At 38.1% G+C, this 26,879-nt stretch overlaps 1 protein-coding gene across 1 annotated transcript in view; it reads right to left on the bottom strand.

Annotated features, from left to right (window-relative positions):
- C6 (complement C6) overlaps positions 1 to 26,879 on the bottom strand; it is a 73,527-nt gene that overhangs the window by 31,488 nt on the left and 15,160 nt on the right. Inside the window, exons 6-9 of the mRNA XM_021208771.2 lie at positions 17,527 to 17,665; positions 12,603 to 12,800; positions 8,796 to 9,036; positions 3,691 to 3,813 (exon numbers count right to left, since the gene is read on the bottom strand). Of these exons, the coding sequence (XP_021064430.1) occupies positions 3,691 to 3,813; positions 8,796 to 9,036; positions 12,603 to 12,800; positions 17,527 to 17,665 (701 nt within the window). The remainder of the gene's footprint in view (positions 1 to 3,690; positions 3,814 to 8,795; positions 9,037 to 12,602; positions 12,801 to 17,526; positions 17,666 to 26,879) is intronic.

Below are 26,879 nucleotides of genomic sequence, written 5' to 3'. Positions count from 1 at the left end.
GATCAGTGGAGCCAGTTGAGGAAAATAATTCCCACCCTTGCCCACAGGTCAATCTTGTGGGGGTGTTTTCTCAACTCGGGTTCCCAATTCCAAAATGATTATAGCTTATGTCAAGTTGACATAAAACTACCCAACACACTATTGATTTTTCAAAAGTTTATATTATGAGAGGACTGGTCTCTTTTACATACTATTTTCCATGTTACATTTTTGGAGGGTAGAATATAGTGTAAATGCAGTTGCCAAGTTTATTATTTTTATTTTGATTATGCTTAACACACACATACACACACACCTCTGATATGTTCTAATACTATATTTAGAATTTTCTATTAATTATTGCAACAAAACACTTGTATTTGCTTCTCAGATGTATTCCTTGTGAGAATGAAAATTTCAAATTTGCGTGTCTCTATGATGTGGCTTCTGTTTGTTTAGAGCAGAATGTATAGCATTCAATGAGTCTGTTAAGTGAAGAGAAGAATTTTATAGTAGAAGTTAATTATAATTTCAAGGCATAGGAGAGAACATGAGTTATTTAGATGATTGGAAAAGTTTGGCTCTGTAGAGAAAGAGGTAAGGCCTTAGGCTCACATCTGGGTGGGACCAGGGCAGACTTGTTTCTGGTTTTAAAATGCTTTCAGGCCTCTTTTGTTCTCTCTTCGCCATTAAGACATTTGTGGCCTCTTAAGGGCCCATTTTTGTGTAGTCAGTTCAGTTTGACTTCTTTCAGAGTTATGACTGTTGGAATGGGTGGCACAAGCTTCATTCCTCATGATGGCCTTGTGAGAGAATGTTCTAAAAATTGATCTAACTGTCCTTATGCCTTTCTGGAAAAGAAAAAGTAGCCTTTTGCTTTCTTCCCAGTTCTACAGAGAACAGATGCCCTTTGTATCCCAAACCTCAATTAAGGTAAATATATAAAGAATTGTGCCTTTCTCTATATTCTCTTTCCCTCTAACTTTTCCCTCAGACAAGATGGCTCAGTGTACAAGGTCATTGAACTCTCTGTTATTTCGGACAACTCTTATTAGAATGTAGTATTCTGTATAACTCTCATATGCTTATGAGGCAAGGAAACTAATTTGTAAGAACCTTTAAAAATCCAATAGCCGGGGCTGGTGAGATGGCTCAGTGGGTAAGAGCACCCGACTGCTCTTCCGAAGGTCCAGAGTTCAAATCCCAGCAACCACATGGTGGCTCATAACCATCCGTAACAAGATCTGACACCCTCTTCTGGACTGTCTGAAGACAGCTACGGTGTACTTACATATAATAAATAAATAAATCTTTAAAAAAATTCAATAGCCAAAAAAAAAAAGAAAGAAAAAAAAGAAGAAAATCTAATAGCAATAAAGTCGCCTAAGTCTGAATAGCCAACAAAAACTTTATATCTAACAAATCCCCCTCTAAAAAGTTATCCTTCTATCCAGAGAAACTTGGTTCCCATCCCTCATCAAAGAAGCTTCCTTTTTCAACAGATGGAGGCTAATACATAGCCCCACAACTGGCCAAAAAGAGAGTAAGTGGTTGTGACAAGCCCAGCCCCAACTCCTACATCAAATGGAATCCGACACTAGGGCTGAGGGAATACTGGTGTAAAGAGGCCAGAGAGGTTGCAAAAGCCAGCGAACCAGCATGCCCGCTGCTGGATACTATCTCCTACACATGCCAGGGAAGGTGAATCCATAAAATCTCACTGTGGTTGAGGAAACAAGAGCTTAGAATGATAACACCAGTCAGCATGCTGGGTGGGTGGGGCATTTCACAAGGCTCAGTCTCTAGAGGAAGAACTATAGGCAATTGGTACTGAGCAGGGAGAATTAGTATTCTTTAGGGTTGAGTTCCACCTATGTTGTATAATCCCAAGTAGTTAGCACTAAACACATGGATATATGAGCAATACTATATGGACTCAATAGGTTTTATGTACAAATGCATATATATATATATATATATATATATATATATATATATATATATGTGTGTGTGTGTGTGTGTGTGTGTGTGTGTGTGTGATAATAATTATAGAAGAAGAGAGGTAATGAATTTGAGACAGGGTGGAGAAGGGGTATGGGAGGAGTTGGGAGGAACACAAAAGGGTAGAAATATTGTAAATATAGTGCTTTTGTATGAAATTCTATAACTCCCCCAATTAAATAAAAACAGAACAAAACTTTATAGTTTAACAATATATGAACAAATGACTTAATTCATCACAGTATGTAATGAATATAATTTAGGTATTACAATATGGAATTAGATCAAATAAACCCAGATGTGTTTTGCCTTAGCAGAGGGGCAGTCAATATCAAACTATTGCTGATTAATCAATAATGACTTTGAGAAAATTATTCTGGGATAAGAGCAGAAATTGCCAGAATCAAAATGTTTATACTATGCATAGTAGCACTAATCTCTAATCCTTCAACTTAGGAAGTTAAAAGAGTAGGTTAACGAGTTAGAAGACAGCCTGATGTTCATGGGGAGACCTTTTCTAAAGGCTGGAAACAAAAATGGAGTCTTTCATGTCAGTCTTTTAAAGACAAACTAAAGCTAAGAGGTTCAGGAAAAAGGGTTTTCAGACATGGATACCTGACAATAACTAAATGTTTTCTAATCTTGTCTTCTATTTTTATTCTGTTAATATTTGCTTCAGACATAGAGGTGCTTAAAAACACATTAAGTTATAAGTGCTTACATTTGCTTCCACATGCAAAATTATGCCAGAGAATTGCCTTCCAGGTAAGAAGCTATGGGGACTCTCAACAAGTTGCATAGTTTCAGGATGCCATCCATGGTACATTGCAAATCTTAAAATACGAGATAATGGGAGGTAGCAAGGGACAAGACCACAGGGCCCCTTTCCTGTTTTACATTATAAAGATACTTCTGTAAGATGGAACACTATAAAAAGGAGTCAGTGCACACTCGTTTTTAACATCACACTGTCAATGACTGGTGTGTTCTGTGTTAAGCTCCCATTCTACCTTTCAGCCCAGATACCCCAGACAGAATCTGTGCTTGAATCAGGCAAACTCTAACTAAACTCAGTGTTCCTAGAAGGGTCTGAGTCCAGATATTCAGAAAATGAGGGAATAGTGCAAGGAATGATGACACATGATTGGCTCTTCTTGTAGTTGCTGGAACCCTTTTCCTCATCCTTATAAACTTTGCTGGTGAGGTGTAATACAGCTTTCAACAACATGCCAGTCTTTTCCCTTCTCAGTTGATAGGTCTGAATAAAGTAGAACTTAAAGATTCAATTCCTGTCACTGCACATGTGCTATCGTGGGGACAGGTGGCATGAATTCCAGCATTCTCGTTACAAATCTAGCTATTTAATGCTTAGTTAACTACATATCTTTGCTTTCTAAGTTTCTTAGTGGGGGTGTCTGGTTTATAGTCAAGCCTACTTTTCAATGCCTGATAAAGAATTATACTTATGAGAAAAATCAATATACTGTTCGTTGAATTGAACAGCGAAAGAATAAGAAAAAGAACATCTTAGCCATGCCTACTTCTTAAGCAGTGCTGATGATAATTTTTAATTTATACCTCCTCTCATAGCACATGGTGTTTTGAGGCTGAAAAATAATATAAACAAAGACACAGAAGTCATGTACAATATGGTTAAATGACAGGGAGCCTCAGGACACACTGGATAAAGTGCCCAGAGAACACTGTTACCTTCGTATTTTTCAGACAGCTTGTTTGTAGTGCACTTTTCTTCCTTGTGTGTTTTTTTAACAAAGACATACCGTTTCTTTGTTTCATAGAGGACACAGTTTTGAGCTTCTTCTTTTGTTAAACCTGAAAAATATAAACCCAAGCAAACTCCCATGAAAATGCACTGTTGAGAATTCAAGGAAGTGGACCACGCAGTTCTGGCTACTCTTGGGCGCTGAATATGATCATTGGCTTTTGTCCTGCTTAGCTCTCATAGGTTGATTTGCTCCAAGATTCAGCCCACATGGCTCCCGAGGAAATCACAAATGGAAGAGATTCTGTGATTCTTCACTTTTGATACATCTGTGATTCTTCACTTTTGATGCATCTGTGACCTCTGTAGCACATCCCATGGGGCTCTTGTCTCTCCCAGTCTGCCATTGTTGTCACAGTAGACAATGAGCCACAAGGATTATCCTTACTGCTGTGCACTGTTTCTACCTTGGACATCAAGTCTGCTTCTCACTGTGATGCACATTTTAGACTTGTAACTGCTTTTGTGAGACATAAGCCAATTGGCTTGCACACCATCTCAAGTGTGAATCTTGGCTACTTGTCTGCTACTCACCACTCACCATGGGCTTCCTTCCCATGAATTGGTTAGTCATTCTGTCCCCACTCCCCAAACTTTTTTATTATAATAGAAATTCTAAATTCTTGATCAATGAGCTCTTCAGACTCTGATGGCGGTTTGGTCTCCTTATCTTAATTCAAATGTATATTTGACATAATTTTCTTGTTAGCTCAAGGGAGGCAGCATTACCTAATTCCCGTCTGTTCATGTTGGAAGATGGAATTAACATCTTCCAGGATCTCCAGAATTGCTTTCATTAGGTGGCTCTCTGCTATCTTATACATCATGTGAAAACTAAGGCTCTGAGGTTAAAGCCATTCCATTAGAACACCTTTACCAACCCCAACCCTTTACCAATTTCTTATCATCCATTGTTAAAGCTTTTGAGACCCAAGTGTCCAAACCACTTCCATTACAATGCTTGTAAGCATGCACACTGACTTCTTAGTCTGCGAGGCTGGAACAGCACAGGCAAGACTAGTGTACTTAAAGGTCAAGTTTGTACTGCTTGTCTGAGATAAGGTGAAGGAAATGGATGCTTCCTATTTCCTTCACAGCGTTTCCTTTAAAGCAAAGGCTTTATCAAACTATGGCGCTTATGGTTGCAGGTTTTAATGCTCAAGGACATGTATTGTGAGAGCTTTAGGCAGACATCTGATCAGGTCTGATGCTGAAATGAAGACATGAAAGCACAGATTTCTCAGGGGAGATGTGGGCAGATGTGAGATAGGTCAATATTCTTCAATTTTCTTTTACTTTTTATGTTTTAAGTCTAACCCATTTGAAGGTACGTGTTATTAGGAGTAAAAAAAAAAGTTTTGAAGCCCCTGTGTATACATTTTCAACTCTAACAAATAAAAAAGGATGGTTATTTCATTCAGTCTTGAGGAGTCAGAGTGGATATCTGACAACATTGGTTTTATAAGTCAAAATTTGGAGCAGTTGTACTGCTTTGCTGCAAGTACAGTGTATAGTTGTTTTTCTTATCCTTTCATTTGCTTTTTAAAGTTTATAAGTTAGAGTTAAGTTTTACATGACAAATTGATTATAACACAACAATTACCTAACAATTACCTAATGGCAAAGTTAACTTCATATATTTGACAATCAAATATGAATATTTTTTTCCTACTTTTTCATTAGATATTTTCTTTATTTACATTTCAAATGCTATCCTGAAAGTTCCCTATACCCTCCCCCTGCCCTGCTCCCCTACCCACCCACTCCTACTTCTTGGCCCTGGCCTTCCCCTGTACTGGGGCATATAAAGTTTGCAAGACCAAGGGGCCTCTCTTCCCAAAAGGATGACTCTGGCCCATGGTGTCGACAGTACTGTGATTAATGAATCGAGGTCTCTTTGGTGACTTTCTATGTGTTCCTGTTTATCCCCATGCATAGTGCCCTGTGTGGTCTCTGCACGTATTAACTAGGGATCTCCCAGACACTTGACTGTATGGATGCTATGGTAGAGGGATGAGTTGTTTCTGTTGCATTTCAGCCTGTTCTGAGTGAGCAAATTGGCAAGACTCGTCAAACTACTATGTTCAGATTGTTTTAACTGAGGTTTTCTTTTTCTTTCTAATACACAGTAAAGACTTACAAATAAAAGAAAAACCATTGCTGAGAAATAGTGAGGTGATTGTTTTTTTTTTTTTTCCCTCAAATTCAGAGCAGACAATGAACAAAATACCCATGAAAGGAGTTACAGACACAAAGTTTGGAGCTAAGACGAAAGAATGGACTATCCAGAGACTACTCCACCTGGGGATCCATCCCATCATCAGCCACCAAACCCAGATACTATTGCATATGCCAGCAAGATTTTGCTGAAGGGACCCTGATACAGCTGTCTCGTATGAGGCTATGCCAGTGCCTGGCAAATACACAAGAGGATGGTCACAGTCATCTATAGGATGGAACAAAGGGCCCCCAGTGGAGGAGCTAAAGAAAGAACCCAAGGTGCTGAAGGGGTCTGCAGCCCTATAGATAGAACAACAATATGAACTAACCAGTACCCCCAGAGCTCATGTCTCTAGCTGCATATGTAGCAGAAGATGGCCTAATTGGCCATCATTGGGAAGAGAGGCTCCTTGGTCTTGCAAACTTTATATGACCCAGTACAGGGGAAGGCCTGGGTCAAGAAGTGGGAGTGGGTGGGTAGGAGAGCAGGGCAGGGGGAGGGTCTAGGGAACCTTCGGGATAGCATTTGAAATGTAAATAAAGAAAATATCTAATTAAAAAAGAAAGACTTTAAAAATTACCTTCTTGTTTAGAATATAGCCACTGTTTGCCATTCACACTATAACTCTGACATCCTTTCACTGTGTACATTGAAGTACCACCTACTTTCCTGTAAGGAGCTGGAATACTGAGGGGGCACTGACCAACAGAGGGATGAAACAGCCAAGCAAGCAAGCAAACACAATTTGGTTTAATTGTGTTCTTCTTGAGGGAGAGAAACCACTATGGAACATCCAAGCTATTTTAAAGAATGATGACAAGAGGTGTAATTGCTATTAAAGAAAGGCTAATGATGCCTTCAGTCAACAGCCTGCTTTTAATCTCGTTTCTAGATAAGGACAAAAGGAAAAGGAGGTCTATTTAGGGAGGGTATAAAAGTGGGGGAGGCCGTCCATTGGAGGATTCCATCCATTTAAGATTTGTTCTGACCCAGTGTGTTTCACTCTCACCACAATTAAGATTGCACAGCAATACTAGTGAAGCTCAAAACTTTTCTTAATGAAAAATATTCATATTATAAAAATATTGAACACAATGTTATTAGATATATGGGATATATCCACATGCATATGAATGCTGTAAAAACTATATATACTGAATATGTATAATATTTTGTGTATATAATGTCTATGTATACATATATATATATGTACATGTTAATTCCATATTTAATTTTAGTCATATCATATCTCATCCTTTCTTTGTTTCTGTCTACAATTGTCAATCTCTACCTCTCTTTATAGAGGAAAAAATTGAAGGTGAGAATGTTTTCGGAGGAAAGCAGAGCCTGTAACTTCTCCATTTTAGTTACAAACCTTCGACGTCTGAAATACTGGGTAATTGGTTAAAGACTCACCAATGTACTGATTAGGGCACTGACCAACAGAGGAATGAAATGGTGAAGCGAGCAAGCAAGCACAGCTTGGTTTAATTGCATTCTTTGATCTAGTCTAAGCCTTAAGAGGCTTTGCTCTGAATGCACAATGAGAACAGTCATCAAATTGGAACCCATTGCCTATGGTACTGCAGCAGGTATTTCATCTGCAGGCCAGATGAAGTCAAGGCAAGGGCATGGGGTTTATTCTAACTGTTTGTGCACAGTGATAATGTTGATGCCATTTTTTAGTTGTGCGATATACCCAATACACCATGCAAACCGTGCTTCAATAGAAAGAATGGTTAAAATATAACACAATGGACAGGCACTATAGATAGCATGTCATGATGCTTTATCTGTACCATATCTTTATGCCAGATCAATTTTAAAATTGTTTTACTGAAAACCTGCAATGCCATTTGTTTCATCTCCTTTATTAGGAAGCAGATCAAGAGAGCTCATAGTTTGGAAGAACTCAGGTCAGGGCATATTACACATCAGTATTTTCTATAATGAGACATAAGAACTGATGACTACTAACCCCAGTGCTGGTCTCTTAAAAATGAATGTCTAAAGCTTTTTGTACAGAAACTTAGTGACAAATAATATTTTTCTTATTTGGGTAAATTTAGGAGTTGTTGTCTGGTCACCATTATTTCCCAGGTTTTATCTCAAGGAGCACATGAGAAACCATCACACAAGTGTCTGAAAGCAAAGTAATCCAAAGATCTTATGCATATAGTAATAGTGATAATTCGTATTTGAAATTTGAGATGAAACTCAAGAAACCAAGATGCTTAATATATTGTAATTCTGTATATAAGCTCAAATATTTGCTCTGTTCGTTAGGATATAACATTGAAAATGTTCTTAAAATAGAATACTTTGAACTTGTTTGCAAGTTTCAATAGTTACAAATATTCGGCCTATATTAACTTAGTCTCTTGTCAAATCTCTGATTATTCTTTTATCTTATACCACTGGTCTCTAATTAAAATCATTAAAAGAGAATAATTGATATGGAATTTGCTGTAAATTATTATAGTTATTTGCTATAAAATATTATATGTAAATTATATAAAATTTAAGGAACTCTGTTCTTGTTTTGGTATTGGCTAGCATATCCCATTTTAGTGACCATAACTGATATTGGGCCACAGAGATCAAACATACTTTCTTCTTCTTCTTTTTTTTCTTATTTACTATTTTTATTTTATTTAGGTATGTTTGTTTTTGATTGTTCTTCATCTCACTTTTGGCAACCATCACAGCAAAAGATCTAAATGAAGTCAGAGTAGAGCCACCAGAATGAGAGAGTAGGAGGAAGAGGTATTCCCAGTTGTTATTGGGCCAAATTAACCAAAGCGCACACACCTGAGTTCTGTAGCTCCTGGCGGCTGAATTGGTAGAAAAGGTCATACTTGCCCCCCAGGGAGCCCGAGGTGAAGTAGTGGGTCCCGAAGTCATCAAATATCTGGCCGTACACAGCAGAGTTGTAGTCTAAAGGCAGGTGGACAAGGGATTTCAGGAAGACATCTGAAAGCTGCAGGTCTGTCGCTTTCATTGTGAAGTTTAAGACTTTTATCAGTTTATGGATCCTGATAAAGCTAGAATCCTAAGTAAAAAGGGCAAAAGCATAAGAAGTAAAATAATGAAATGGAGACGGAGATGATGGAAACCTGAGGAGAGGTTCTTTAAATGTCATTAACTTCTCATTAGCCCCATTCCTACTGCAGGATGTAAAATAATTCAACTGATTTTGTGTTCTCATACACGCAGTCTTCAGGCTGCACTGCAGTATCTTTTCCCCTCAATGTTTAAAGGACTAAACAGATGGGACCACCTCAATAATGTGTCCTGCATGCCTCTGTTATGCTTTCTTTAGCAAGGAAAAGATCAGTGTTCAGACACACTAGACTTTCCGACTGTTAGTGCATAGCTGGACCACCAGTGAGTTTTTACTTGCAATGCCCTAATGCAAATAAACAAGAGTAAAAGTGATGACACAAAGTTTCAACAGATGTTGGGCATGGTGGCACACGCCTTTAATCCCAGCACCCAGGAGGCAAAGGCAGGCGGATTTCTGAGTTCAAGGCCAGCCTGGTCTACAGGACAGCCAGGGCTACACAGAGAAACCCTGTCTCGGAAAATTTAAAAAAAAAAAAAAAAAAAAAAAAAGATTCAACTGAAGTGTTAAGGCGATATTCACTAACCACAAAGAAGCACTAAATTCTGTAGACTTTAGTTATCGACTGCCAGACTGAGGGAATGTGCACCAGATGACATTTCATACTCTTAAAGCCAAAGGACACAATGTTCTTCATCACTAAGTAATGAAATTAAACCAATTCTTTATATTCTCACTCTGACACCCATATGCAGAAGTGTGAAGGTTTTTTTATTCTTGGCTTTTTTTCTTGCAAACACATCCGCTTGCTTTTTCACTTATTATGTAGGTTAATTCAAGGTCAAACAATTGATACTGTGTTGTGATTTCATTCCTGTGCATTCTCTTACGTAACTATTGGCATTTACGAGCATACTCAGGTATGCTGTGTTTACAAGTTATGCATTTCATCTGATCTCCTGCTTCTAACAAATTGTGTTATACAAGCAATGGTTACCGAATAACTACCAGGCTTTAGCAAAAGGATTTTATTGTAACTGCTAATTATGAAACAGCCATTTTTCTGCATGTTATAATACAAAATCAAAAAGCTGCTAATGCAAAAACCAGAAACATTGCAAAGTTAGAAAGAAGCTGTCATTTATTCTCTTCCCCACTCTGCTTTCCTCCTGTCCTATGTTCTGGTCTTCAATTTAAATGTATTCAGCTGTGTCAGATGCACTTGTTATAGAAGGGAACAAAGCAGAGAAAGTTTGTTGCTTTGAGACGTGTATGTTTCTTTGAATGCTTGTGAATTCTATTTCTGAAATTTAACACTTGAATTTTATCAAACAGCCTTCAAACTTGGAGTATCTCTGTGCTTTTATTAAGAAACACATACCCTTATTGTAAGCTTTTGGAGGTTCAATATTTATAGCTTTTCTTATAGACTAAATCATTGGAAACACACACGTGACTTTGATAGCTCAATATAACAGAAGCACAGGCTTGTTCATACATTACTACTGTACAATGGCTGGAACTGGCAATTTTGGACCAAGAAGTTACATTATACCAGTGTCTTAAGCAATATTAGCACATTTCATCAATTTGTGAGATCTTGCTGTGCTGTGCTTGAATTGTATTTTATGGTTTTGGCTTTCTAACATAAATGAGGTAAACCACCAAGCCTCATAGGATTATTATTCTGCTCTGAAGAGATTCTCTGCCCAATGAATGTTCGTTCAGATCTGAGACTGACAAAAGAAAACAACACATATTAGGCTAAGCTGAAGGGCCTGCACCAATTCCCAAGTTTTTGGTGTGTCTCAGTACCTGCAGACTAAGAAAGGTCACAGTAGCATTTTCTCCATAGATGGACCAGAATAAGGAACCCTCTATTCAGATGGACCCTATCTTCTACATCCATCTTGATACTGTCTTGAGCTATACAAGATTGACAATTCTAAGGCAGAATGGTTGAAAAGTAGCAATTTCATATACTTTATTCTCTATATAGCCCCAAATGTTTTGACTTTGAGAAAGGCTATTAAGATAAAAACTAGCTCTTTATCCATAGAAAAGAGTTTGTACGTGTGCCCTCTAGTATGTTTAAAACATTTATATATAACTCTGTGAGATTTGTCTCAAAGTCAGGTTACTACTTGCATGTCACCTACATGTTTTCAGCATCTTCATCTCCTTCCCTCTCTATTCTGTGCTTTTAGATAATTATGTTTATCCACGAGTGCTTTGACAAGGCAAGCTGGGGATTTGACCAAAGACCAGACCCCAAGATAATCTATGTCTACGGAAAGTCTGAAACAGATTGCATAAAAAGACAAAGTTATCATATGTCATTTGTAAGAAACATGTTCAGTTAGTTAAGGCAAGCCTGACAACCTGAGGGTGATCCCTGAGACTCATATACTAGAAATAGAGAATTAAATCTAACAAGTGATGCTCTGGCCTCCATAGACATATTGTAGGGTATGTACATTCACACACACATGGACACACACACTAAATAAATGCATTTTTTTTTAAAAAAAGTTCCTTTAAACATGATGGGGAAGAAGACATGAAGTCTCAACAATATGGTTACCTAAACAAGATCTGCATAATGACTACATCAGTAAACATGCCAAAGTCAAGAGGATACATTTCACAAGATTCTACCCCTGGGTGAAGATGTCCAGGCAATCGATTGCTGAGGAGGTAAGAATCAGTTTTCTTCAGGGATGAATCCCCCAATAGATTACAAAATCTCAAGGTGTCAGCTCTAAAGATGTGCAAGTGAGCAACACTAAATGGATTTAGTAAGTTAAGTGTGTGTATGTGTGTGTGTGTGTGTGTGTGTATGTGTGTGTTTATAACAATACTAAATACTGAAGAAAAGGTATTAAATTTCAGAGAGTGGAGGGGCAAAGGAGAAGTTAAAGGGACAGAAGAAAAGGTAGAAATGATATAAATCTTCAATGCTCATATATAAAAGTCTCGAATTTTTTTTTTAAATGAAGAAAAAAAAACCATTAACATCACAAGAAGTCTAAAAACTATCTCCACCATTGGCAGCATCGTAATGAAACCTTGTACTTTGTATAGCTTCCAAATTCTTAGAAATATAGCCCTCTTTGGGGCTTGAGAGCTGTATCATCAGTTAATTTACTTGATTATTCTTCTACAGGACCTGGGCTTGGTCCCTGCACCCACATCCAGCAGCTCACAATTATTTGTAATTCCATTTTGAAGGGATCTCACACCCTCTTCTGGGTCTCACTCACATGGCATATACTTATTCACACAGATATACATGTATATGAAAATAAAAACAAGCCTTAAAATGTATTGAAAATAATCCACATTGACTACAACCTGGGACAGAAAACTGAAAATAAGACAAGAACAACTCCATGCAACACATCTTTAATACTACACCGAGAATTATGAAAAGAGTCTATTTGAGCATCTTTTAGAAATCCTACTGATAAAGAAATGTTCTGCTTCTTTTTGCTTGATTGCTTTGTTAGGGATTCATTTTGAAAAAAGAGTGAATCATTAACTATTACCCTTACCTTCTTGTGGGAGGCTTTAATGACTTTTTGGAAGGCAGAGCTATATTTGAAACTTCTACGTTCCTCTGAGGAATAGAAAAATCCTCTATAGGAAGAATCTGTCATACCACTGAATGAATCAGTGGTTTCCTTTTTATTTTCAAAAGAGGTTAAATCCTTGTAGAATTCTGTTTTCAAGTCATCTTCTATAGTTTGTACCTGATCAAAAAAAGTGCATAAGAAATAAGACATAACTTGGGGAATACACAGTAGAGCTACTTGCTCTCATCTTGCACAATGATCATTCATCCATTCAGCAGTCAACAAGTAGTCATTACCTATCTCATATTACTGGAAAGCAAGAGAATCTGTTAATCCTTACAATCAGAGAGTTAATAGTTTAGTTAGGGAGAGAATACAGTGTGGTGGATGCAGTACTCATGGGATAACAGATCAACATAGTCCCAGAGAGACTATATTTTGAGCATCTCAACTAAGGAGCGAACACAAAACCAGAGACTTGAAAGATAATAAGCAGCGAGGGCTACTCTCATAATGTTATATGTATAAGCATTTTGTTTGTGTGTATGTCTGCACACGGCTTGTGTGCCTGATGCCTGCAGAAACAAGCCATGAGCTATTGTTGTGGGAAATATTAAATAATGCACCATCCCAGGATAGCACTGGCTACCCTCTTGCCCCAGCGATCTTGCTGCCTCCATGACAAACCCATTGCAGCGACCGCCCATCTTGCGGTTCTCTTGCAGCAATTCTGTTCACATTCCCAGCCATCTACCCACTGTGATCAGTGGTCACAAATCCCAGTAACTCGGTAAAATCAAAATTTTAGAGGCTTGTAATTTATCAGTCAGATTTATATCAGTAAATTCTCAACCCACAAAACGCCCGCATAATGAACTCAAAACTCAATTGAAATAAACACAAGCTACACAGCTAGATGGGGAAACGCACCCCACTTATTATTTAATCATCTATCTAAGAAATCCCCCATACTTATGGCACCCAGGGCCCTGTGGTTCTGGCTCCTCTTCCTCTCCTATAGGTTCCATCTTACCTCTTTCTCTCCTTCTCTTTTTCTCCTCTATTTGCCTCCCATCATCTCTAAAATTCTCAGTCTTCCTTTTCCACTGTCCAATCACAGGTTTCTTGTTGTATTAATATTTAAATTACGTGGGGGAAAATTCTGCTATGTGCTATCATGTGTCACTGGGAAACAAATTTAACTTCCCTACAGGAGCAGCTAGTGCTCTTAATTATACAAATTAAAACATTTCTTTATGATATATGATGTTGCCAGTGATAAGGTCTTTAAGACTCCTAATAACTTTAATGTGAGATTTGAGTTAAATTATATTTCAGAGAGATCTACTACTGAGACAAAAGAGGGTGGGGTATCACCCTACCTGGACTCTCTCTCTCTCTCTCTCTCTCTCTCTCTCTCTCTCTCTCTCTCTCTCTCTCTCTCTCTCTCTCTCTCTCTCTCTCTCTCTCTCTCTCTCTCAATCATATATTGGTTATGCCTCTGAGATGCAGGACAGCTTTTAAACCCACTTGAGCAAAGAGTAAAACTGGGTTATGTCTCAGGACCTTAAGCCTCTGCTATTGTTACAACAGTAAGGACAATATTGATTAAAATCACTCAGAATGGATGAGAACTATCTTGCCTGGTCAGCAACAGGAAACAAACAAACAAACAAAACAACAACAACAACAACAACAAACAAAAACGCCCAAACACTCATTAGTAAAATCCATTGAAATACAAATCATATGTTGCATTAAACCACTTTCAAAATTAACCTAGAAAAGAGGGAAACCTAACCCTGTTGCAAAAGATGACTGTTCAATGATGGTGACATAACCAACATCTCAGTGCTGCTTTCAGAAACCACAGAATGGAATGGTTAGCGTCTAAAATGCTCACATAATGAACCTCTTAGTCAGTTATCAGTTACAAAATAGTAAAGCCATGCTATTAGAGAATATATGCATATAAACATAGCTGTGTAGATTTACTCATAGGTTCGTAAAAAAAGCCTAGACTGTTATTTTTTTACTCTGTATGAGCTTAAAGAATAAGATATTAGGGGCCAGCAAGATGGCTTAATAGGTTTGTGGAGGTTTGAATTAGAATGATCCCCAAAGGCTTATATATTTGAATGCTTGGTCATTAGTTATTACATATTTGAATGCTTGGTCATTAGTTATTATACANTTGAATGCTTGGTCATTAGTTATTATATATTTGAATGCTTGGTCATTAGTTATTATATATTTGAATGCTTGGTCATTGTCCGTTCTTGACAGGGATTAGGAAGTGTGGCCATGTGGGAGTAGGTGTGGCTTTGCTGGATGAAATGTGTCATGGGCTGGGCTGGGCTTTGGGGATTCAAATGTTCAACCCAGGCCCGGTGTCTGTCTCTTCCTGCAGCCTGCTGATATAGATGTAGAAGTCTCAGCTCTCTGTCAGGTACCAAGTCTGCCTGGATGCCCCCATGCATCCCACCATGATGGCAATGTTCTAAACCTCTTAACTGGGAGTCAGCCCCAATTAAATGCCTTTCTTTATAAGAGTTGCCCTAGTCATGGAGTCTCATCACAGCAACAGGACACTGACTAAGACAGGGTTCAAGTCCGAAGACCCACAAGGTAGAATTAAGAAAGTTGTCCTCTGATTACAACTTGTGCTGTGTACATTGTATTCTTCTTACACACACACACACACACACACACACACACACACACACACACACACACACACAAACAGAGAAAGGCATGAATAAACAAGTAGATAATAAAAAATGTTTTATTGAAGACAGAGTCAGATGTTGGCAGGCAAGAGGTTGGGGTTAGATGTCCTGAACAGAAGCTTAAAGAAGATTCTTGCCAAATGTGTTAGCTGGGAGGAGACGAATTTATAAGTGAGCAGTGACCATAATTATATTATACAGGGAAATTGGAATCAGGTCTAGTAAACATTTCTCTTACAAGTTTGTATTCCTTGATACAAGCAATATTTTACTTATACATTATTAATAAATACCAAGCATATGAATAAAATGTTTAATATCAATCACATTTGTATTTTGGGAAGTGCATTTAGGAGGTAAATCAACACTCATTATAAAAATAAATGTAGGGAGCTCAAGAAGTCAGAGATGGAATGGAGGATCATGGGAATGCTGCTCTGTAAACTGTGTGAAGTAGATTCCTGTTGAGAATACTGGGGGTGTGGCTGATGCTGAAAATTGTATTTTTTGAAAGCAAGCTTCTAGACTCCATGTTTGGAAGCTAGAAAAATGCCTCCAGCAGGATATCCCATGTAAACACAGGTACATTTCTTTCTTCAAAGCCCACTCAATATTGTATACCCTAAAAATATTGTCATTAGTGTTCCAGGGGTATTAGAATATGCCATTGGACTCTCAAGTTACTTTCTAAACCCAGATGTATATCATATATGTTTTTTAAATGGAGTGCATTAGAATGGAAAGTGCTTGTATTTACATGTATGGAGGTGTCATAATTTTAAAATATTACATTTATGTATATATGCGTTTATTCATTTATTCTGTGTTTATATGCATGGGCAGACCCATGATAAAGTGCACATTTAGATGTCTGAGGACAGCGTACAGGAGTCCATTCTCTCTTTCCCACAGTGTAAGTTCTGTGGATTGAATTTAAGTCTTTGGACTTGGCAATAAGCCCATTTACCTAAGAGTGCTGTAAAGAAGTGTTGAACAACTTCTTATTGAGTACCTACTATCATAAAGAAGGTCTCACAAACTGTTAGATTTTGAAAATCTCTTTGGCAGTATAGTCTGTATGCAAGAACGTGACTACTAAAACCATGTATTTCCCTGATCAAAAAATGAAAGGAAAGGTATTGCTCTCTGACTTTGTCACTGTTCTGTTGATGTGAAGAGACACCTGGTAAAGGCAAGTCTTATAAAAGAAGGCATTTAATTGGGGGCTTACAGTTTCAAAGGCTTCATCTACCATCTACACAGGCCAGTGTATTGTTGGATAATATAGCTGAGAGCTACATCCTGTTCTACAAAACAGTAGACCTTGCCTGGACTTTTAAAACATTAAAACCTACACCTTATGACACACTTCCTCCAACAAAGCCATACCTTCTAATCCCAAACCCTAACCCTAACCCTAACCCTAACCCTAACCCTAACCCTAACCCTAACCCTAACCCTAACCCTAACCCTAACCCTGTTCCATTTCCTGGTGACTGAAAATTTGAGTCTCTGAGCCTACCTTATTCAGATCCTGTCTCCCCCCACCATTCACTTTAGTGAAACAAGAATGGAGCACTTATTTTTCGGTTACCAGATTATTCTCATTACTATACAGGAAAACAATCAAATTAATAAAATTTTTACTTTATTAAGAGCGGTAAGCCAAGGTGTTTTATATTCAGACTCATCTTGATTTTTTGTTTGTTTTTTGCTTTTTTTTTTGTTTTTTTGTTTTTTTGTTGTTGTTTTGTAGGAACTTTGAGACTATTACTTCTGTCTCATGGTTATGTGAGTAAAAAGCTATGGTAAGAGAACATTCTGAATAATTAAATTTTCTTGGCATGGATATGTTTTAAAGTTCTATGTTCATGGAGAAAAGATGAGCAGTCAAGGAAATGTGGGCTTAAGTGTATAACTTACTACTACTTCCTACTTTGTTTTATGCTGGGTAAATGACTTATCCCTTTTTCCCCCTCCTCTATTTAAAAAAAAAAATGAAGATCATCTTGACCTCATTGGGTTTTGGTAGGATTAAATAGAAACATAAAATGTGTGATTGAAATTGTTCATTATCTTTCCATTCAGCTCCATCATGCATCAAAATCGCTACTGGAAACTTATCTCATAATCATTATCAGTGTGGGAGTGACCACCACGCCATACTGTCATACCTCAAAGTTGACATTTTCCAGATTGGCTGCAACACGGTATGGATTACTGGCTCGACTGCTCTTGACGAGTTTACATATTCCTCCAGTGAAAGAGTTATCAAGGACTTCTCCTCTGGGCTCTCCTGACCAGAAATGAAACCTGGAAACAAAGCAATTTTGAAGAATTCAGTGGATATAGAGCAATCTTTAAAACTTACCTTACTTATATGGAAGACATTCCTTTTTCTAGACATTCTTGACTTCTGACAAATGGCTCCAAAGGAAGGCTCATTTTTTTCTACTCTACACTGAGACATCCATAAAGGACTAGATATCCTAAACCCAGCCCTAGTGACTCAGAAAGATCTGGGATCTCAACATGGGATAAAATTTGAGCTTATAATATTTATCATTTACAATGTTGATACAGATATCGGAAGCACATTAAGATAAAGTAAGAGAACATTGATAGAAAGTAAATTATAAAATAGCAATAGCAATGTTTTAATAGTATTGTAATAATAGTCCTATATTATATAATTACACTTAAAATATATTTTGTTTATTAAATGATTATCTATCATTAGCATCCTATAAACTAAAAAGTAGTAAGTGTTTTATGAATATTAAAGGACTTAACACTTAATAGATATAATTTTTGATAAAATTGTTTATACTTATTTTTACAAATAAAGAAATTTAGGCACAAAGATTAGCCTGTTTAAATTCATACATTCAAAAAATTGTTAGCAACTTGAGGAAAATTTAATTCACCTCATATAGTCTTCCAACTTCTTAGAGACTGTGGTGCATATTCTCTAAGAAAGGCAATTTTGCTTTTCTTTTAATCAAAAGTTTGGTAATGTTGCATTTACCAAATTTATCATAGATGATAAAATTGTCTTTATTAAGATTATGCTAGACTTATAAAAAATACAGTCAATTTCTACATATACTTGACCCGTTAACCTTGTTTTCTATAGGACATATTTCGGTTCTAGAAAATATCATTCAGAAGTTCCATGTAGTAGGAGTGTTCTCTGCCACCCTGTCTCACTCATGATACACAAGTCCACTCTGATAATGGGTGCTCAAGTGGGCATGTACATCCTCAGGAAGATTGTGCATCCCTTACATGTGCCTCTGTTATAGCCCTACAGTGTTAGTTTAGAAAACACGTGGTGTCTAAATGGCTTCACCTTCCTCAGTGCACTGTTAACTTCCTACACAGCTAAGCAAAGACAAACAGATCCATTTTTCTGGGAAGGCATCATGAAGCAGTTCAATATGTGGATTTGGATAGTCTGCTGCTAGAAATTTGGACTTACATTATAGAATTAATTATCCAGACATTTAGCTCTAACCAGTTAGCACAGTTCCCTTCGAGGAAGGCAAACAATGGGAGGAAGAGGAAGAGAAGGTAAATGGGGTGGGATGGGAACTGAGTGTAGTGATGTGAACACTACAGTGATACAGCTGCATGAACATGGAAACGTCAGAATAATAAATGACTAAGGAAGTTAAGAGAGGAACAGGAATAATTAGAAAGCTAGAAAATAAAGTTAGAACTTTCAAAGCAAATACTTGGCTAGTACAAATAGTTGTTATTTTTCTACCAACATGAATGTAGAACATACAATTTTAAACCATGTGCAGTTGTCTCCCATTAAAAGATGGAGGTAACAACTACTGCCTTCAGGTAGTTTGGGAAGTTAATAAAGGTTAGCACAAGGTTAGCCTGTTAGCCTGCCCTGCAAGATGGAATAGTGCATTTTAGTTTTCCTAATCTTCCAATGGAGAGAATGGATTTTAATTCCATTAAGTGAATTCACATTAACTTTAAGAGTTTTTTTTCTTGTAGTATCCAAGACCAATGGACAAATGTCAACCATGAATCTAAGGCAACCTCAAAATGCAATTAAAGACGATCTTTCTCCAATTAGAGTGGAAATTACTCAAAAGACAACAATAAGGTACGTGGGCAGAGAACCAAAAGGGGACAGTGGAAATGTTAATCATTATATTTACTGTGGAAAACAGTATAAAGACTCTTGAAATGCACTCTGACTGTTCCATGTTATAGCATCCTTACTATTGGATACATATTCAAAGGAGTAGAATTGTGTATGTCAAAGAAACATCTATACTCATTTTACTAGAGAACTATTCATAGTAATGAAGATTTGGGATTAACCTGAATGCATAGCAACTAGCTAGTATACAAAGAAAATACATCACCACCAACATGAACAGTGGAAGATACTATACTGAATGGGGCAAGCATGCACAGAGAGACAAAGGCCACATGTTCTCATTTAGATGTGGAAGCTAAGTGATTTCAGAGACATGTAGAAAACTGGCTACCAATGTCTTGGAAGGAACAGAAAGAGGATGAATAATGGGTACACAGGTAAAGTTATAAAGAAGGAAAACCTCTATGTTTATAGCACAGTAGGGTTTGTAAACTTGGCGAAGTTAAATTGAATTAACTGAATATTTCAAAATAGGTAGTAGAAAGTATTTTCAGTGTTCTCAACAGAAAGAAATGAAGTGTCTGGATGACAGACATGTCAATTTCTCTGATCTGATAATTACACACTGTACATACATACTTAAATGCTACACTGTAATTCACAGATATTCATGACTACTACATGCTGATTAAAATATATTCAAGATGTTGAATGGTACAAATAAAATTCATTTTTTACTCCAAAATAACATTAAGAAAACAATTTTATTTATAATGACATTTATAAGAAATGTTTAGAAATATACTGCAAACAAGTAGTCTATGACCTGTATTCTGAAAGATATAAAAACTGTTGGAAGAGTAAATAGAGGTTCAATGAATCAAAACACTCCCATATTCATGGACTGGGAGCACTTCCTTTATTAATGTGGCAGTATTTTCCAAACTGACATTTGGATATTGAACAACCCCATCAAACTCTCCTATGGTATAGATTTGAAGTATCCTCCCAGATGGTCCATGCGGTAAAGGTTGGTACCCACTTGTAAAGTAGGAACCTTAGAAGGATCTAGAATATTTAGGAGGTAGGGACTGATAGGAGAATGATTATTTGAGTCTTGTAGCTGTGTCTTGTCTTGGGTAGCTCTATGTCTATCTCTTTCTCTTCCAACTATGAGTTGAGTGGTCTCTGAACACGCACAGAACACTATGGTGCTCTTTCTCATTATTGGCTTGGTGTAAACAGACAATGACTAGAGACTGAACTTTCAGAAACTATGGGAAATATCTGAAAAAAATATTCCTTTAGTTATTTCTATCAGATATTCTGTTACAACAATGAAAATTGTAACATAAAATCTTCATAAAAATTGGCAAACAGATGCCAAAAGGTATCTGGAAATAGCCAAAAGAATCTTGAAAAACAAGAACAAAATCAGAAGAATCACAGTTTTGTTATGAAAGGTAGTTAAAGTCTGAGTGATCAAGACAATGTAGGACTATACAACTAAATCTTTATGATCTTATATAGGCAAAATCTTCTCAGATGAGATGCTTAAAGCACACAACACACACACACATTTATATATATATATATATATATATATATATATATATATATATATATATATTAGAGTTTATTGGAATTAAGAATTTATACTTTAGGTATACAGAAGATGTAGCTTAGTCTTTAAGAGCACTTACTACTCCTCCAGAGGACATAGATTTGATTTCCAGAACTCATGTAGCATCTTACAGTCACCTATAAATTCCTCCCCTATGAGATGTGATACCCTTTCAGGACTCTGCAGGCTCCTACATGCCCGTAGTGGACATAAAACACATGCAGGTACTCACACATACTCAGAAAAAAAACCCACCAGTGTCTTTAAAAATTTTACACTTCTAGGGACACCTAGGGAAGATATTTATAAATAAATTACCTATCTGCTAAAGAACTTACATCTAGGCTATACAAAGGATACTTATAACCCAATAATATAAAGAATACATTAGCCCACAGTGTGCAAGTGATCAAACTATCTGAATAGACATTTCTTTATAGAACAGATGGAAGCAAGTAACAAACATGCAAAAAGTTGTTCAACATTGTGAGCCATTCAGGAACTGAAAATCAAAACCACAATGAGCTGTCCTTTTATACCCAGTAGGATAGACAGCCTCAATGGAAAGGGGCGTTAGAAACAACTGTTGGAAAACAGGGAGATAGCTCAGAGGGAAAACATGTTAGTGAGCCCGATGACCTGGTGGCCTGAGTGTGATCCTTGCAACATGTCAAAAAGCTCTATGAGGTGGTACATGCTCTATGAGGTGGTCCATATCCGCAATCCCAGAACCCTTAAATAAGGCAGGAAGTACCGACAGGGGAATTAGCCTGAAGCTTGTGGGCCAAGTACACTGGGCTGCAGTACAGCGTCAGAAACAACAAGAGAGATATTGCCTCAAAACAGGGTGAAACAAGAAAACTAACTCCAGAAAATGTGCCTTCTGATGTTCTTATGTGACCTGTGGTTCATAGATGCCCATTTTCACACACACACACACACACACACACACACACACACACACACACACACACACACACATTCTCTCTCTCTCTCTCTCTCTCTCTCTATATATATATATATATATATATATATATATATATAATTTTAGAAACCAGAAAGTACAACTAATGATTTCAAATAAATGAACAACATATTTAAAATATGATTTTGTTAGTAACTTACTTCCAACACTTACATGTAATTAAAAGTTTGCTCCATAAAAGGCAAACTGAAGGGAGACTAATTTTTCAATCAAACATAACAATGAAAACATAAGATGTTGCAGCTGCTCTGAAAAAATCTGTATAAAATGTTCTAAAAATTATATTTATGTGGTGGCTATATAAATCTGTGACTATACCAAGAAACTATAGATGTGCAAACTGTTTTAAAATAGAACCATGCTGTGTAGCACAATCCAACCTGAAAACCATGATTCTTTTGCTCAACCTCCAATATGCTTGCTTCAAATGGCCAGATTGTATAGGGAATGTGAGTATAGCTCCGTGATACTGTTCTGAGGAGAAATGGGTTCGATGAGTTCTTTAAGAAGCACTGCTTTTGGGCTAATATCCATTTATCAGTGAGTACATACCATCTATGTCCTTTTGGGTATGTACTCACTGATAAGCTCAGAATACCCACAATACAACTCACAAACCATATGAAACTTAATAAGAAGGAAGCCAAAGTGAGGATGCTTCAAACCCACTTAGAAGGGGGAACAAAATAATCATGGAGGGCAGAAGGAGGGAGAGACCTAGGTGGGAAAGGGGAGGGGGACGGAAAAAGCAGATGTGCAGGACCAGGCATGGGAAGACATAGGAGAGAAGTCCAGAGGGCCAAGAGAATGAATAGAAATAAGTAGCAGCTGGGGGCGGGGAACTTGGGGAACCACTAGAAAGTCCCAGATGCCAGGGATTCAAGAGGCTCCCAGGATCCAATGGGGATGATATTAGCCTGAATACCCAACAGCAGGGAGATAGGACCTGAAGAGAACACCTCCAGTAGATAATCATGGTCCCCAGTGGACAGACAGAAACAACCATTCATCTAAAAATTTTTAATCCAGAATTGTCACTGTCTAAAGGAAATGCAGGGACAAGAAACAGAGCAGAGGCTGAAGGAAAGGTCGTCTAGAGACCTCCCTACCCTGCGATCCTTTCCATCTGCAATCACCAAACCCTCTCACTATTGTTGATGCCAAGATGTGCTTGCAGACAGGAGCCTGGTATGGTTTTGCTCTGCCAGCAACAGATGCAGATACTTAAGCCAACCATTGGACTGAGCCTTTGGACCCCAGTGGAAGAGTTAGGGGAAGGACAGAAGGAGCGGAAGGAGATGGCAACCCCATAGGAAGAACAACAGTTAACCAGACCACTCAGAGATGCCAGGGGCCAAGCCACCAACCAAAGAGTATTCATGCTCTGGTCCATATGTAGCAGAGGACTGCCTTATCTGGCATCAGTGAGAGGGGAGGTGCTTGGTCCTGTGGATGCAGAGGGATGCTAGAGGGGTGAGGCAAAAATGAGTGGGTGGATGGAGCACTGCCTTAGAGGCAAAAGGGGAGGGAGATAGGATGGGGGGGTTCTTGAAGGGGAGACTGGGAAGGAGGATAGCATTTGAAATGTAAACACATAAAATTTTTCATAAAAAGCACCGCATACTTAAGTAGCTCCAAGTACAACTTGAGATTTGCGTCCACTCACGTTTGAGTTTATATCAACGAGTATCTGAATGACGAACTACCGTGAAGTTGATCTGGGAAGAGCTTTCTGAAGTTTTCAACAGGAGAGGCATAAGTGTCTGAGACTCGTGTGTTTGCATTCTCTAAGAGGGATGGATGAAGGGTCAAGGATGGTTCTTATAGGACTACTTCAGACCGTGTACCTACGTTTGTAACAAATGAGAAGGAGCTTCAGAAGAGAAAACTAACTCCCTGGTCTCAAGGAATCTGTAAGACCGCTTGCAGAGTTCAAAGACAAGATTCCTGGGAAGGTCACCACGCACGCACGGATAGCTTTGGCTGGAGATTTCACCCAAACCTAGAATTATCTGGAGAGAGGAAATATCAACTGAAAATTTCCCTAGACCGAATTGCCTGATGTCTGTGTGGCATTTTCTTAATTACTAACTGATACAGAAAGGATCCAGCCCACTGTGGGCAGTGCCGTGCAGCTGAGTGAGCTGGAGAAAGCAGGGCCTCTGCGATTTCTGCTTCAGTTCCTGCCTCCAGGTGTTTGCCTTTAGCTCCTGTCCTGGATTCCATCCGTGATGGACCATCACCTATTAACTAGATTAAACCCTTTCTGCTCAAAGTCACTTTTTGGTCAACTACGCACAAGGTCTTACCTCATATTTTCAGTTGCTGTTGAAACGTTTATATTGACCCCATATTTTTGTGTTTCAATATATACTGATACTAAATACTTTAGCTTTCTAAATTGATTTTATCACATTTGCTTTATATTTCATCCTGGGTTTTTTTTTTTTTTTTTTTCTGTGCTGGAGGAACTAGAGTCTCACACATATTTGGTAAATGGCCTTGTACTAGCTACAAACAAATAAATTGAAAGAGATGCATGTACCCGCGTACACGTATATACATGTGGCCAAAATTTTTACACATCCACCTTGGCTGAGCCTGATAAGAAAATAAACCACACATGTTCATCTTTCTGATACTCACTGTAGGTATGCGGCTTAGTGATTGATGTTTGGAATATAAGTATTGTTAATTTTCTTTCTCAGAAAGATCTCATTTTTAAAAACAGCGAGATGTCTAAAAGATATCTTTTGTGGGCAGAAAAATACTGGAAGCTCGAGGGAGGAGGCTAAGATGCCGAGGCCAGCTGATTAGAAAGAAATTATAGTAAATCTCGAGACTCTCTCGGGGGAGAACAGAGGGGACTGGCTGTCCTTGAGTCGGCAGCCTCTGTTCATTTCTAGGAAGCCTAGGGATAACATTCTGGTTGTCAGAAGGCCACACAGTTTGCCTGCCAAAGTAATGTTCCTTCCATTAGTCGGAACATAACAAACTCTTTAAAATCAGAGCATCGGGAGCACTGTGATCATCGGGAGCACTGTGATCATCGGGAGCACTGTGATCATCAGGGAGCACTGTGATCATCAGGGAGCACTGTGATCATCAGGGAGCACTGTGATCATCAGGGAGCACTGTGATCATCAGGGGCATTTGGGGGCTGGGATTTTCTTGCAGGGAAAGGATAACAGGGAAGGTATTTCTATCCATTGATTAAAAAGGAAAAAATAAAGACATCAAAACACTCTCCTGGGAGTGGGAAGCAGTTAGAACGTCTTAGGGCCGAACCACAGATCAGTTTGTGGTCGCACAGGATACATATGGGGGAAACTGAGGCCCATGATATTCAATAACTTGGCTGTGATAGTTAATGCAGAAATATGTGTGGAAGCGAACTCCCCTTACTTCAGGCTAATGTCTTTTGTATTTCACAGGTGTTCTGGAGCTGGGCCCAGTGGTTACTGGTTTTTTCATAATAATTCAAATGAGGCTGTAATGGCATTGCTGATAGCCTTTCAGACGCAGGATTCTGTGTTATGCAACTGTGGCAAAAAAAAAAAAAAAGTAATGCTGAAAACATCACTGAGGGATTGTGTGTGTTTTTTTAAATTAAATTTAAAGACTTAGAAACTTCATTTTGCACTTGTGCACAGTGGCATGCTATGGCATACACGTGCGAGTCAGAGTTCAAGTTTTAAGAGTTCACTCTGTCCTTTCCCTGTCTTAGAGACTGAGTCTTTGTTGTTGCTTATTCTGCACTGCAAACTCCGAAGTATCTGGCTTGTAACCATATAGCAGTCTTCTGCCTTTGCCATACCGGAATCTTACATGTGTTCCGGGGATCCAAACTCAGGTGGCCAGGCTTGGGCAGCAATTTCTTTTACACACTGAGCCATCTCTCCAGTCCAAGATGAGTTAAATGTTTTAAAATTCCAGTATGAAGCAATAGAACCTGACCCAATGGTGTCCTGACCCAATTAAAGCGGTGGGTTCATTGTGAGAACGGAGGACATGAAAGATTTATAAATTTTCTCTTATGTTTCAAACTGAGGTTCAGTTCCCTTTTCTTTGACTCCTTTTATAGTCTTTAAATTATTTGAAAACATAGGCACAGCCTAAAGAATTCAGATCCCCTTGCTAAACTGTAGGTGCCCTCCTGAAATGGCAACATGAGGATTGTTGAGTCCCAGTCAACAAGGGCTGCCAGGTCTCAGATTTCTTTCATAGTTTCTCTAAAGGGTTCTGCTGTGAGGTTCTAGAAACAAATTTGGTTATTAAATCTCTCCTTGAGTTCTAGTCCCACTATTCACAACTTGGCATACTTGATTAAACCTTCTGAGGTTCAGTCTCTCATTTTTAAGGTAATACCAGATAATAACAGAAGGTCAACCTTCTGCCTGAGAAGCACTGACCTACCCATAAATCATACTGTCTATGGGAGGGGATCTCAGTCCACAGTGACACACACCTTATTCGACATCTTCACTTGGTCATAATAATTCTATATTTTTATTAATGCTTAGCTCCTCTTCCTCCCTTTCCTCCCTTCCCCCATCCCTCATTTCTTTCTTCTCGTTTCTGTTTAGAATACTTAAATATGAGAATTAAACAAAAACAAAACAATCCTCACAACCTTGTTGTCAGGAGAGGAGGAGGGGGAGGGGATCTTTTTTTCTGCCTTAGACACAGGAAAAGTAGAGAAGGATGCAGTCATTAGATAGCAGCAGAGATGTGGGGGGAGGGAGGGAGGGAGGGAGAGAGGGAGAGAGAGAGAGAGAGAGAGAGAGAGAGA

Source organism: Mus pahari, chromosome 11 (genome assembly GCF_900095145.1).
Source record: "Mus pahari chromosome 11, PAHARI_EIJ_v1.1, whole genome shotgun sequence".
Classification (NCBI taxonomy): Eukaryota; Metazoa; Chordata; class Mammalia; order Rodentia; family Muridae; genus Mus; species Mus pahari.
This window is presented reverse-complemented; position numbering and strand designations above follow the sequence as displayed.